Source organism: Oncorhynchus kisutch, linkage group LG17 (assembly GCF_002021735.2).
Source record: "Oncorhynchus kisutch isolate 150728-3 linkage group LG17, Okis_V2, whole genome shotgun sequence".
Lineage (NCBI taxonomy): Eukaryota > Metazoa > Chordata > Actinopteri > Salmoniformes > Salmonidae > Oncorhynchus > Oncorhynchus kisutch.
This window is the reverse complement of record NC_034190.2, coordinates 66,622,507-66,635,495: the sequence shown is the minus strand read 5'-3', so window position 1 is coordinate 66,635,495 and position 12,989 is coordinate 66,622,507. Positions and strand designations below refer to the sequence as shown.

Here is a 12,989-nt window from a genome sequence, read left to right as displayed (position 1 = left end):
CTGGCTAGACTGCAAACTCTCCTTCCAGACTCATATCAAACATCTCCAATCGAAAATCAAATCAAGAGTCGGCTTTCTATTCCGCAACAAAGCCTCCTTCACTCAAGCCGCCAAGCTTACCCTAGTAAAACTGACTATCCTACCGATCCTCGACTTCGGCGATGTCATCTACAAAATGGCTTCCAACACTCTACTCAGCAAACTGGATGCAGTCTATCACAGTGCCATCCGTTTTGTCACTAAAGCACCTTATACTACCCACCACTGCGACTTGTATGCTCTAGTCGGCTGGCCCTCGCTACATATTCGTCGCCAGACCCACTGGCTCCAGGTCATCTACAAGTCTATGCTAGGTAAAGCTCCGCCTTATCTCAGCTCACTGGTCACGATGGCAACACCCATCCGTAGCACGCGCTCCAGCAGGTGTATCTCACTGATCATCCCTAAAGCCAACACCTCATTTGGCCGCCTTTCGTTCCAGTACTCTGCTGCCTGTGACTGGAACGAATTGCAAAAATCGCTGAAGTTGGAGACTTTTATCTCCCTCACCAACTTCAAACATCAGCTATCTGAGCAGCTAACCGATCGCTGCAGCTGTACATAGTCTATTGGTAAATAGCCCACCCTTTTCACCTACCTCATCCCCGTACTGTTTCTATTTATTTACTTTTCTGCTCTTCTGCACACCAATATCTCTACCTGTACATGACCATCTGATCTTTTATCACTCCAGTGTTAATCTGCAAAATTGTAATTATTTGCCTACCTCCTCATGCCTTTTGCACACATTGTATATAGACCCCCCCTTCGTTTTCTACTGTGTTATTGACTTGTTAATTGTTTACTCCATGTGTAACTCTTTGTTGTATGCTCACACTGCTATGCTTTATCTTGGCCAGGTCGCAGTTGCAAATGAGAACTTGTTCTCAACTAGCCTACCTGGTTAAATAAAGGTGAAATAAAAATAAATAAAAAAATAAATGTGATTGCTGGCACAGTCTCGTTCCGCAGGATGGTTAAATCTGCTTTTAAAGTATCAGAAACCTCCTGTATTCGGGCCTCAATCGTAGCAACCACCTCCGTTTTCATTTCAACTATCTCAGAGCATAGTAGTTTGATGGCCTCGAATGTTCATTTCAGCGCCGCCAAGCCGCACCCCCGGGTAAAGTGTGAGTCCCCGGGTCCTCAGACTCAGGAGAGGGCGATGATGAGAGTGGGTCTTGTAGGCCGGGAGCAAACGGAAAACACGTCAGTCGCACATAGGCGTCCCTCCAATCCCCCTGGACTTGATCTTTAACCAACTAGGGTTATCTTCTGTATACACCCCCTACCTTGTCACAACACAACTGATTGGCTCAAATGCATTAAGGAAAGAAATTCCACAAATTCACTTTTAACAAGGCACACCTGTTAATTGAAATGCATTCCAGGTGACTACCTCATGAAGCTGGTTGAGAGAATGCCAAGAGTGTGCAATGGGTAGCTACTTTGAATAATCTCACTAAATATATTTTGGTTTGTTAACAATTTTGGTTACTATATGATGCCATATGTGTTAAATCATAGTTTGATGTCGTTACTATTCTACAATGTAGAAAAAATCCTGGAATGAGTAGGTTGTCCAAACTGTGTGTATATATATTTACACTTATATGTATGTGTGTATGTATACATATATATTTATATGTATATATAATTTATTATACAACATATTTCCCAATTAAACAAAGCATACAAATTACAATGGAACATATGACCGTTTCAGATGACTCATGTGTTCAAGAATTATGGACCAGGTGTGCGGTACATCCGATTCATTCATGGAGGAAATGACACTCAGTTCTGGGCCGGCTGGTATGGAATTCGGGTCACCAACAGTAGCATCGAGATCTGCCCATCGGTGGACAGATAGCTTTCGGTGTTCCCGTTTACTCTCCTAAGAGGTTACATTTGAATGTTTTGCTGACCTGCACACTTTGAAACCTCTCTTAGTGTAGTGAACATCATTCTGTCTTTTCAGGCAATAGGCACTGATGTTTCTCTTGATATAAATTATACTGGCTGTACAATACAGGTAACTGCGAAAATAATGGAAACGTTTGAGTAAATGAGGGATACAAAGTATATTGAAAACAGGTACTTCCACACAGGTGTTGTTCCTGAGTTAATTAAGCAATTAACATCCCATTGTACTTAGGGTCATGTATAAAAATTCCCAGCTTCCCATTTATTTTGGTTACTATGGCTAGAGGAGATCTCTGACTTTCAAAGAGGGGTCTCAAAGGAGCATAGTGGTCTGCCTGTCTCAGTCACCAGATCTCAACCCAATTGAACACTAATGGGAGATTCTGGAGCGGTGCCTGAGACAGCATTTTCTACCACCATCAATAAAACACCAAGTTATGGAATATCTCATGGAAGAATGGTGTCGCCTCCCTCCAATGGAGTTCATCACACAGAATGTGCTCAGGCACATTGAAGCTGTTCTAGCTAGTGGTGGCCAGCGCCCTATTAAGACACTTTGTTTTCTTTATTTTGTCAGTTACCTTTATCATTTCTGTCCATCTCTGAATTGTACAGAGTAAAGCAAGAATTCACATTATATGCCTGGAATACTTCAATGTATTACAGGCATATAATGTGCATTTGTTTGCTCTGTACAATTCCGAGGAAGACAGAGCAAAGGAAAGTGAACTTCAATGTAATGTATTAGGTACATAAACGTCTGACCCATTTTGACAAACACCTTTTAAGAAACGTAGTTGAACACTTTTGCTTGTACTCACCTATATCTTAACATCTATAATGTAATTGTTGTCACTTACAGTGCCTTCAAAGTATTCATACCCCTTGACTTACTCCACATTGTCTTGTTACAGCCTGAATTCAAAATGTATTAAATCAATTTTTCTAAAACATGTACACCCAATACCCCATAATTGTTGCTCATTTGTTGTAAATTAAATACAGATATCTCATTTACGTAAGTTTTCACAGCCCTGAGGCAATAAATGTTAGAATCATCTTTGGCAGAGATTACAGCAGTGAGTCTTTCTGGGTTACTCTTAAGAGCTTTGCACACATGGTATATAATATTTGCACATTCTTTTTAAAATTCAAGCTCAGTCAAGTTGATCATTGCTAAACAGCCATTTTCAAGTCTTGCCATAGATTTTAAAAAGGATTTAAGTCAACTGTAACTAGGCCACTCAGGAACGTTCAATGACGTCTTGGTAAGCAAGTCCAGTGTATATTTGGCCTTGTTTTAGGTTATTGTCCTGTTGGAAAGGTGAATTTGTCTCCCAGTGTCTGTTGCAAAGCAGACTGAACCAAGTGTTCCTTTAGGATTTTGCTTGTGTTTAGATCTCTTCTGTTTTTTAAATAAAAATAAAAAACGTTGTCTTTGCTGATGACCAGCATACCCATAGCATGCTGCTGCCACCATCATGCTTGAAAATTAGAAGAGTGGTACTCTGTGATGTGTTGTTGGATTTGCCCCAAACATAACGTTTTGTATTCGGGACGTAATTTCTTTTCCCTGTTTTTCTTTTTTTGTTCTTTCCAGTTTTAGTTTAGTGCCTTACTGCGAAAAGGATGCAAGTTTTGAAATATTTTTATTCTGTGCTGGTTTCCTTTTCACGCTCATTTAGGTTAGTATTGTGGCATAACTAGTGTTGATCCAACCTCAGTTTTCTCCTATCACAGCCATTAAACTGTAACTGTTTTAAAATCACCATTGGCCTCATGGTAAAATACCTGATAGGTTTCCTTTCTCTCTGGCAACTGAGTTAGGAAGGACGCCTGTATCTTTTTTGTAGTGACTGGGTGTATTGATACACAAGTGTAATTAATAACTTCATGCTCAAAGGGATATTCACTGTCAATCTACTAATAGGTGCCCTTTGCAATGCATTGGAAAACCTCCCTGGTCTGTGGTTAAGTCTGTGTTTTGAAATTCACTGCTCAACTGAGGGACCTTACAATTATCTGTATGTGTGCGGTACAGAGATGTGGTCATTCAAAATCATGTTAAACCCTTGCACACAGTGAGTCCATGCAAGATTATGACTTGTTAAACACATTTTTACTCCTAAACATTTTTTGTTTAAACATTTTACCTAATTTAAGTATTGATTGCTAACTATTAATATTAAACAAATAGGACATTTCTATTCTGTTTCTGTAAAGAGATGGTTACCACTCTAGCTTCCTGCAGTTAGTCTGCTAGAGATAGTTTTGAGCTGACAACGACTTAGTGACAACCTAAAAGCTGGCATTCCATAGACAAGATGTGGTGTGTTACCCGAGAGAGAGAGCCTTGAAGAGTTTAGAACAATGTCTCATTTTTCTGGTATCTGGGAAACTAAGCCGGGTTGGGGTTAAAATGCCACCCTATGTAGATGAACCAAGGTTAGGGAAGGTTAGGAATGACTAAGCATTTTTTTAGGGCCTATATTAAAAAAAATCCATTGTTAGTTAGGCTCAGCCTAACAGTCAAGACTGTTGGGTCGACGGTATCATTATTGCAATAATTAATCAATATTAATTAAAGATAATTGTTTGAAGAAATGACCAAGCCTCTCAGTATTTCCATGACAATGTATTTATTCTTGTCATAACAAATTGTTGAATACTTATTGATTAAAGACATTTCAGATTTGTATGTTTTTATTCATTTGTGAAATGTTCTACAAACACAGTTCCACTTTGACATTATGGGGTATGGCAGTGACTGAATAAGTTTCAAATTCAGGCAGTAACAATGTTTGGGGGAAAAGTCAATTGGTGTGAATACTTTCTGAAGGCACTTTTTATATTAAAAGGATAATACATGTATTAAGAGAAGGAATATAAGTATTTTAACCTGTAATACATTTATGAATACATAATGTAGTCTAATTTGATTATGTACTGTTATCCTGCTGAGATTGCTTCTTATGGTTCTCTTTTGAATAAGTTAAACTTGTATAACTGAATACATATATTTTAAAAGTATACTGTCCTTATTGTTTATTCAACTACTGTGGAGTGATTTGTATCCTCTATGCAAGAACAATACAGGCACAACATCCATATACTGAGGCCCCCATACTTGAAGTGCATTCGGAAAGTATTCAGACCCCTTAACTTTTTCCACATTTTGTTACGTTACAGCCTTACTCCAAAATTGATTACATGAGAAAACTAGTTAAATCTACACACAATAAACCATAGTGACAAATTGAAAACATGTAGACATTTTTGCAAATGTATACAAAAAAAGAGACCTTATTTTCACAAGTGTTCAGACCCTTTACTATGGGACTTGAAATTGAGCTCAGGTGCATCCTGTTTCCATTGATCATCCTTGAGATGTTTCTACAACTTGATTGGAGTCTACAACTTGATTGGTAGATTCAATTGATTGGACATGATTTGAAAAGGCACACCTGTCGATATAAGGTCCCACAGTTGACAGTGCATGTCAGAGCAAAAACCAAGCCATGAGGTCGACGGAATTGTCTGTAGAGCTCGAGACAGGATTGGTGACAGGTACCAAAGAAATTCTGCAGAATAGAAACTTCCCAAGAACACAGTGGCCACAGTATTCAGACCCTTTACTCAGTTCTTTGTTGAAGCATCTAACAGCGATTACAGCCTTGAGTCTAATTGGGTATGATGCTACAAGTTTTGCATACCTGTATTTGGGGAGTTTCTCCCATTCTTTTCTGCAGATCCTCTCAAGCTCTGTCAGTTTGGATTGGGATTGGTTGCACAGCTATTTTCAGGTCTCTCCAGAGATGTTCGATCAGGTTCTAGTCTGGGCTCTGGCTGGGCCACTCAAGGACATTGATTCTTGTCCTGAAGCCACTCCTGCGTTGTTTTGTCTGTGTGCTTAGGGTCGTTGTCCTGTTGGAAGGTGAACCTTCACCCCAGTCTGAGGTCCTGAGCGCTCTTGAGTAGGTTTTAATCAAGGATCTCTCTGTACTTTGCTCTGTTCATCTTTGCCTCGATCCTGACTAGTCTCTGTCCATGCCAATGAAAAACGACCCCACAGCATGATGCTGCCACCATCACGCTTCACTGTAGGGATGGTGACAGGTTTCCTCCAGACATGATGCTTGGCATTCAGGCCAAAGAGTTCAATCTTGGTTTCATCAGACCAGAGAATCTTGTTTCTCATGGTCTGAGTCTTTAGGTCCATTTTGGCAAACTCCAAGCGGGCTGTCATGTGCCTTTTACTAAGGAGTGGCTTCCGTCTGGCCATTCTACCATGAAGGCCTGATTGGTGGAGTGCTGCAGAGATGGGAGAACCATCCAAAAGGACAACCATCTCCACAGAGGAACTCTGGAATTCTGTCAGGGTTACCATCGGGTTCTTGGTCACCTCCCTGACCAAGGCCCTTCTTCCCCAATTGCTCAGTTTTGCCTTGCGGCTAGCTCTTGGAAGAGTCTTGGGGATTCCAAACTTCTTCCATTTAAGAATGATGGAGGCCACTGTGTTCTTGGGGAGCTTCAATGTTGCGAAATGTTTTGGTAGTGGGCCAGTGGGTCAACGAGAGCATTATGTATTGTTCTGTACATAAATTGTTATATTTCCTTTGGTACTGTATATGTTATTTTGTGGTTGTCCATCATCCATTTCGTTGTATAGGTTACTTAAGGCATATTGCATGCAACTAGTAACATATCTCATGTAACCATACCAAATATGTAACATATCATTCTCATTTGAGTGTCCCGGATTTACGTTTACCATGTTACATCTAGTCTTTGAGACCACCCCTGTTTTGTTCTGTTTGCTTCATTTAAGAAACATTTTGCAACAGAATCAGTGGATTGAATACGCCCCAATTATCACTCCCTTCAGCGGCGCTCTGCTTTGGAGAGCAAAGCCGGACACAGTTCTCCCCCTGAGGACCGTAAGGCGTAGTGCCCTCTCCTCCTGGGCAGAAGACACTCACAAAATCAACACAAGTCCAATTCTGGATACTTTGACCAATTGACAGAAGGCACCTTGTGGCCAATGGTTTTCTGAGTGAAAGCGGAAAATTAGGTGACTTGAAAATGGCCTGGTTTAAAAATACATATATAATAACAGAAAAATTGCATGTTTTTATATTCTCCTTTTTTGCATGGAAACCGTTACTCATGATACTTATGATACCAACGTTTTAGAATACCGTAGTTCCGTTTCATATGATACTACCTAATTTTTCAGCCCTACCAATCTAAAGAACCTGCTGGCTCTGGTTATAAATGTTTATAAAGTTTGTTTTGTTAATAAATTCAATTGAATTTAAGCAACAGCCGCTAGTCTCTTGTATGCGCCAGTCCAATAATATCCACTTAATTTTCAACTGTATTCAGCCAGCCGCATCCCCTACCTGCCCTCACTCACCTGCTTCTCTCCGTCCCATTTCCTGTGCATTGCCATAGAAATTACAATCAAAGGAAACAACACTTTTATAAGATTTGCAAATATGAAGCAATCAATCATCACCAAGAATGGTTCAGAGTTGAAAGTGTTTGTTCCACTTTTCTGGGCTCTGTTATTTACTTAACAAATAAGGAATACTCAAAATGTGCACTTATAAATCATAACAATTTTTATCAAAATTCAGCTTTAGACAGAAGTCAAACATCAGACATACAACTGATGTCTCTTCTGAGTTCTGCCCCGAACAAAAGACAGGATCTTATATACCCGAGATCACACCTTATGTGTGATCTATGTCAAAACCTATTCTTAACACAATGTTTCTGAGAACCTGTCTCAGTGGTATGCAAATCTGACCTTTTTTCAGAGAAAAACAGACGCCGTCTCACTATCACCCACAGTCCCTTTTATCACAGACGCGGCGGGGATGCGGGTTTTGGCAGAGAGCTAGACACAGACAGAGGTCTCAATATTCAGCTATACAGTGAGCATAAGTAAAATGGCACAAGCAAATTAATAACATAATGGTGGGGGTCTTTAGAAGATCCCCAAAATCAACTTTAACCCTTCAAAAGCTTAACAAGCATAGTCGGGTCTCTGCTTTTATAGAAAAATACATAATTTTTGTGTACGTGGCATTCAGCAGATGGTGTGTGTAAAGGGCACTTAGTTGTCTGTGCAGATTTAAGATAGCACGAGATTGATAGCCTGAGGGCTCAACCGTGTAACTGCATTCACAACAGCAAACACTATATTGTACTCCTTTCTGCAGGTTTCTGTACATGTGACTTGTTGTAGATAGTAAACCCACGGGATGGCACATGCTACAGTCGCACCCAAACGTCTCTTAGCTGTATGCCCAGTCTTATGACTAAGTCACACAAAGACAAGTTTGTGTCATGTTAGAAAAACACTAGAATAACGAGAGATTATTCTTTAAGCAGTAAAACACAGGATAGCATGACTAATTATGTAATTTTACACAACAGCATCTATTCCTCCATCAGTTTAAAAATATATAATTTAGGTGTAATGACGAGCTGGGTGCAGACCCTGATATGGGTTCTGTTAGATTAGTAAATGTGTTACATTGGAACAGCGCATAGAGCGAGCAAAGTTGATACATTGTATAATTTTATCACCTGTTATAACCAAGAGCACAGGCCAGCTGGAGTAGACTTTGCAAGTTTGCTGTCACGCAGCCTCAGAATGCCAGAGTGGGGGAATGGAGCACAGCAAAGAGAGCAGCTTGTGTCTAGCCTAAATGATTTGAAAAAATATGACCTGTATTACCAGAGATACCTTCTTTTTTCTAATCGAATTTGTGCGCATTTTAGATAATTTCACAAACCATGTCGTGGGCCATTTTAAACGAATTGTAAAAAGAGGCTGTCCTGCTCCTCTCCTCTACCTAACTTCCACTCACAGTCCCTTCAATTTCCCTTAAGTCTCGTTAATTTGGCTCCTCAGCCTACCTAAGCAACCCAGTCTCTCATTTTTATTTACTAACAGCACAAACTTATGGAGCATCAAACTCAGTTACATAGCCCTGCCATTCCCAACCTTGGAAATGCGCATCTGGACACTGCACCCACCCACTCAGGTCAGAGTGTTATCTTTCTATTTTTGACAGTAACACGAATGTCTGAGTGTTGTGCGTACAACAAAATGTAAGTTGCAGGGGGGGTTATTGGGGGTTTTACATGCTGTGTAATAATAGATAATTACCACTAATTACTTACTGTTACTTTGATAACTTTCAGACATTTGTTCTACTTTATGGCTGTTACTTTTCCTTAAAGTTAGCGTTTCCAATACCGCTTTGCCTATTGTGTGTCGTATGTAGTATTATTCCATACTGCCATAAGTGTTATTGCATTGGTTGCACAAGGTCTCAGCCTGGCAGATTCTCATGCAAGGCTGAAGAGAGAGTGGTATAAATCTTTACCCTTTGTCAATCCAAGTAATTGGTTTCTTTCTCTGTCCAAAAGGTGATTGTTTATGTTAATATTGATGCTGTGTTTATTGCCCTTTATAGACATGTTGTAATTGTAATGCCATTTATTAATGTACACAGGGTTGCAACTTTGGTTTTAGAAGTGGGGGGGACATAACTGTATATATACACTGCTCAAAAAAATAAAGGGAACACTAAAATAACACATCCTAGATCTGAATTATTTAAATATTATTATTATTATTTCATTCTTTTTTCTTTACATAGTTGAATGTGCTGACAACAAAATCACACAAAAATGATCAATGGAAATCAAATTTATCAACCCATGGAGGTATGGATTTGGAGTCACACTCAAAATTAAAGTGGAAAACCACACTACAGGCTGATCCAACTTTGATGTAATGTCCTTAAAACATCCCTACAACGCCTGGGCATGCTCCTGATGAGGTGGCGGATGGTCTCCTGAGGGATCTCCTCCCAGACCTGGACTAAAGCATCCGCCAACTCCTGGACAGTCTGTGGTGCAATGTGGCGTTGGTGGATGGAGCGAGACATGATGTCCCAGATGTGCTCAATTGGATTCAGGTCTGGGGAACGGGCGGGCCAGTCCATAGCATCAATGCCTTCCTCTTGCAGGAACTGCTGACACACTCCAGCCACAGGAGGTCTAGCATTGTCTTGTATTAGGAGGAACCCAGGGCCAACCGCACCAGCATATGGTCTCACAAGAGGTCTGAGGATCTCATCTCGGTACCTAATGGCAGTCAGGCTACCTCTGGCGAGCACATGGAGGGCTGTGCGGCCCCCCAAAGAAATGCCACCCCACACCATGACTGACCCACCTCCAAACCAGTCATGCTGGAGGATGTTGCAGGCAACAGAACGTTCTCCACGGCGTCTCCAGACTTTCATCTGTGAAGAGCACAGGGCGCCAGTGGCGAATTTGCCAATCTTGGTGTTCTCTGGCAAATGCCAAACGTCCTGCACGGTGTTGGGCTGTAAGCACAACCCCCACCTGTGGACGTCGGGCCCTCATACCACCCTCATGGAGTCTGTTTCTGATCGTTTGAGCAGACACATGCACATTTGTGGCCTGCTGGAGGTCATTTTGAAGGGCTCTGGCAGTGCTCCTCCTGCTCCTCCTTGCACAAAGGCGGAGGTAGCGGTCCTGCTGCTGGGTTGTTGCCCTCCTACGGCCTCCTCCACGTCTCCTGCTGTACTGGCCTGTCTCCTGGTAGCGCCTCCATGCTCTGGACACTACGCTGACAGACACAGCAAACCTTCTTGCCACAGCTCGCATTGATGTGCCATCCTGGATGAGCTGCACTACCTGAGCCACTTGTGTGGGTTGTAGACTCTGTCTCATGCTACCACTAGAGTGAAAGCACCATGAGCATTTAAAAGTGACCAAAACATCAGCCAGGAAGCATAGGAACTGAGAAGTGGTCTGTGGTCACCACCTGCAGAACCACTCCTTTATTGGGGGTGTCTTGCTAATTGCCTATAATTTCCACCTGTTGTCTATTCCATTTGCACAACAACATGTGACATTGATTGTCAATCAGTGTTGCTTCCTAAGTGGACAGTTTGATTTCACAGAAGTGTGATTGACTTGGAGTTATATTGTGTTGTTTAAGTGTTCCCTTAATTTTTTTGAGCAGTGTATATGTCTGTATATATGTATTATTTTTTTATCCAGTCAGATTAACTCCCCAAACAGCCTACCCGACTGATCACATTCCAATGATAAAACTCCGGGAGACAAAAATGCAATTTCAGAATGTGGGGGGGACATGTCACCCCCCATCCCCAGTGAAAGTTGCACCCCTGCATGTACATATGTATATTGCATAGTTATACCCATGAACTAATTCTGTTTACATGTGTGCTTATCTTTGTCTTTATAGAACCACAACAATAAGATTCCAAGTCATACAGATTACCAAGTCATATAAACATCTTCAGGTGTGTGTGTGTGTGTGTGTGTGTGTGTGTGTGTGTGTGTGTGAAAAGAAACGTCCTCTCACTGTGAACTGCGTTTATTTTCAGCAAACGTAACATGTTATGTTCATACAAATATTTACACAAGATTCAACAACTGAGACATAAACTGAACAAGTTCAACAGACATGTGACTAACAGAAATGGAATAATGTGTCCCTGAACAAAGGGGGAGTCGTCAAAATCAAAAGTATCAGTCAGTATCTGGTGTGGCCACCAGCTGCATTAAGTAGTGCAGTGCATCTCCTCCTCATGGACTGTATCAGATTTGCCAGTTCTTGCTGTGAGATGGAACCCCACTCTTCCACCAAGGCACTTGCAAGTTCCTGGACATTTCTGGGGGGGATGGCCCTAGCCCTCACCCTCCGATCCAACAGGTCCCAGACGTGCTCAATGGGATTGAGATCCGGGCTCTTCTCTGGCCATGGCAGAGCACTGACATTCCTGTCTTGCAGGAAATCACGCACAGAATGAGCAGTATGACTGGTGGCATTGTCATGCTGGAGGGTCATATCAGAATGAGCCTGCAGGAAGGGTACCACATGAGGGGGGAGGATTTCTTTCCTGTAACGCACAGCATTGAGATTGCCTGCAATGACAACAAGCTCAGTCCGATGATGCTGTGACACACCGCCCCAGACCATGACAGACCCTCCACCTCCAAATTGATCCCTTTCCAGAGTACAGACCTCGGTGTAACGCTCATTCCTTCGACGATAAACGCAAATCCAACCATCTCCCCTGGTGAGACAAAACCGCGACTCGTCAGTGAAGGGCACTTTTTGCCAGTCCTGTCTGGTCCAGCAACGGTGGGTTTGTGCCCATAGGCAACGTTGGTGCCAGTGACGTCTGGTGAGGACCTGCCTTACAACAGGCCTACAAACCCTCAGTCCAGCCTCTCTCAGCCTATTGCGGACAGTCTGAGCACTGATGGAGGGATTGAGAGTTTCTGGTGTAACTCGGGCAGTTGTTGTTGCCATTTTATACCTGTCCTGCAGGTGTGATGTTCTGATGTACCGATCCTGTGCAGGTGTTGTTACATGTGGTCTGCCACTGCGAGGACGATCAGCTGTCTGTCCTGTCTCCCTGTAGCGCTGTCTTTGGCATCTCACAGTACGGACATTGCAATCTTTTGCCCTGGCCACATCTGCAGTCCTCATGCCACCTTGCAGCATGCCTAAGGCACGTTCACGCAGATGAGCAGGAAGCCTGCTCTTTCTTTTGGTGTTTTCCAGAGTCAGTAGAAAGGCCTCTTTAGTGTCCTGAGTTTTCATAACTGTGACCTTAATTGACTACCGTCTGTAAGCTGTTAGTATACTAGCGACCGTTGCACAGGTGCATGTTCATTAATTGTTTATTGTTCATTGAACAAGCATGGGAAACAGTGTTTAAACCCTTTACAATGAAGATCTGTGAAGTTATTCGGATTTTTACGAATTATCTTTGAAAGACAAGGTCCTGAAAATAGGACGTTTCTTTTTTTGACTGTTCAGACAGGTGAGGGCACGATTGAGTGCTGTGCGTAACGATGGCTAGTCGACGAACCACTCTTAGATGATTTGTTGAGAGCCCCGACACAAAGGATACACCCCCTTAGTCTACATGACA

At 42.0% G+C, this 12,989-nt stretch overlaps 1 protein-coding gene across 5 annotated transcripts in view; it reads left to right on the top strand.

The window, feature by feature from the left end:
* LOC109908142 (F-box only protein 6) overlaps window positions 1–7,283 on the top strand; it is a 36,975-nt gene extending 29,692 nt beyond the window's left edge. For all 5 annotated transcript variants that reach the window (XM_020506648.2, XM_031794409.1, XM_031794410.1 and 2 more), the window contains one exon: window positions 1,766–7,283. In XM_020506648.2, coding sequence (XP_020362237.1) covers window positions 1,766–1,912 — 147 coding nt within the window. In that variant the 3' untranslated portion in view covers window positions 1,913–7,283. The remainder of the gene's footprint in view (window positions 1–1,765) is intronic.
* Window positions 7,284–12,989: the final 5,706 nt, after the last annotated feature.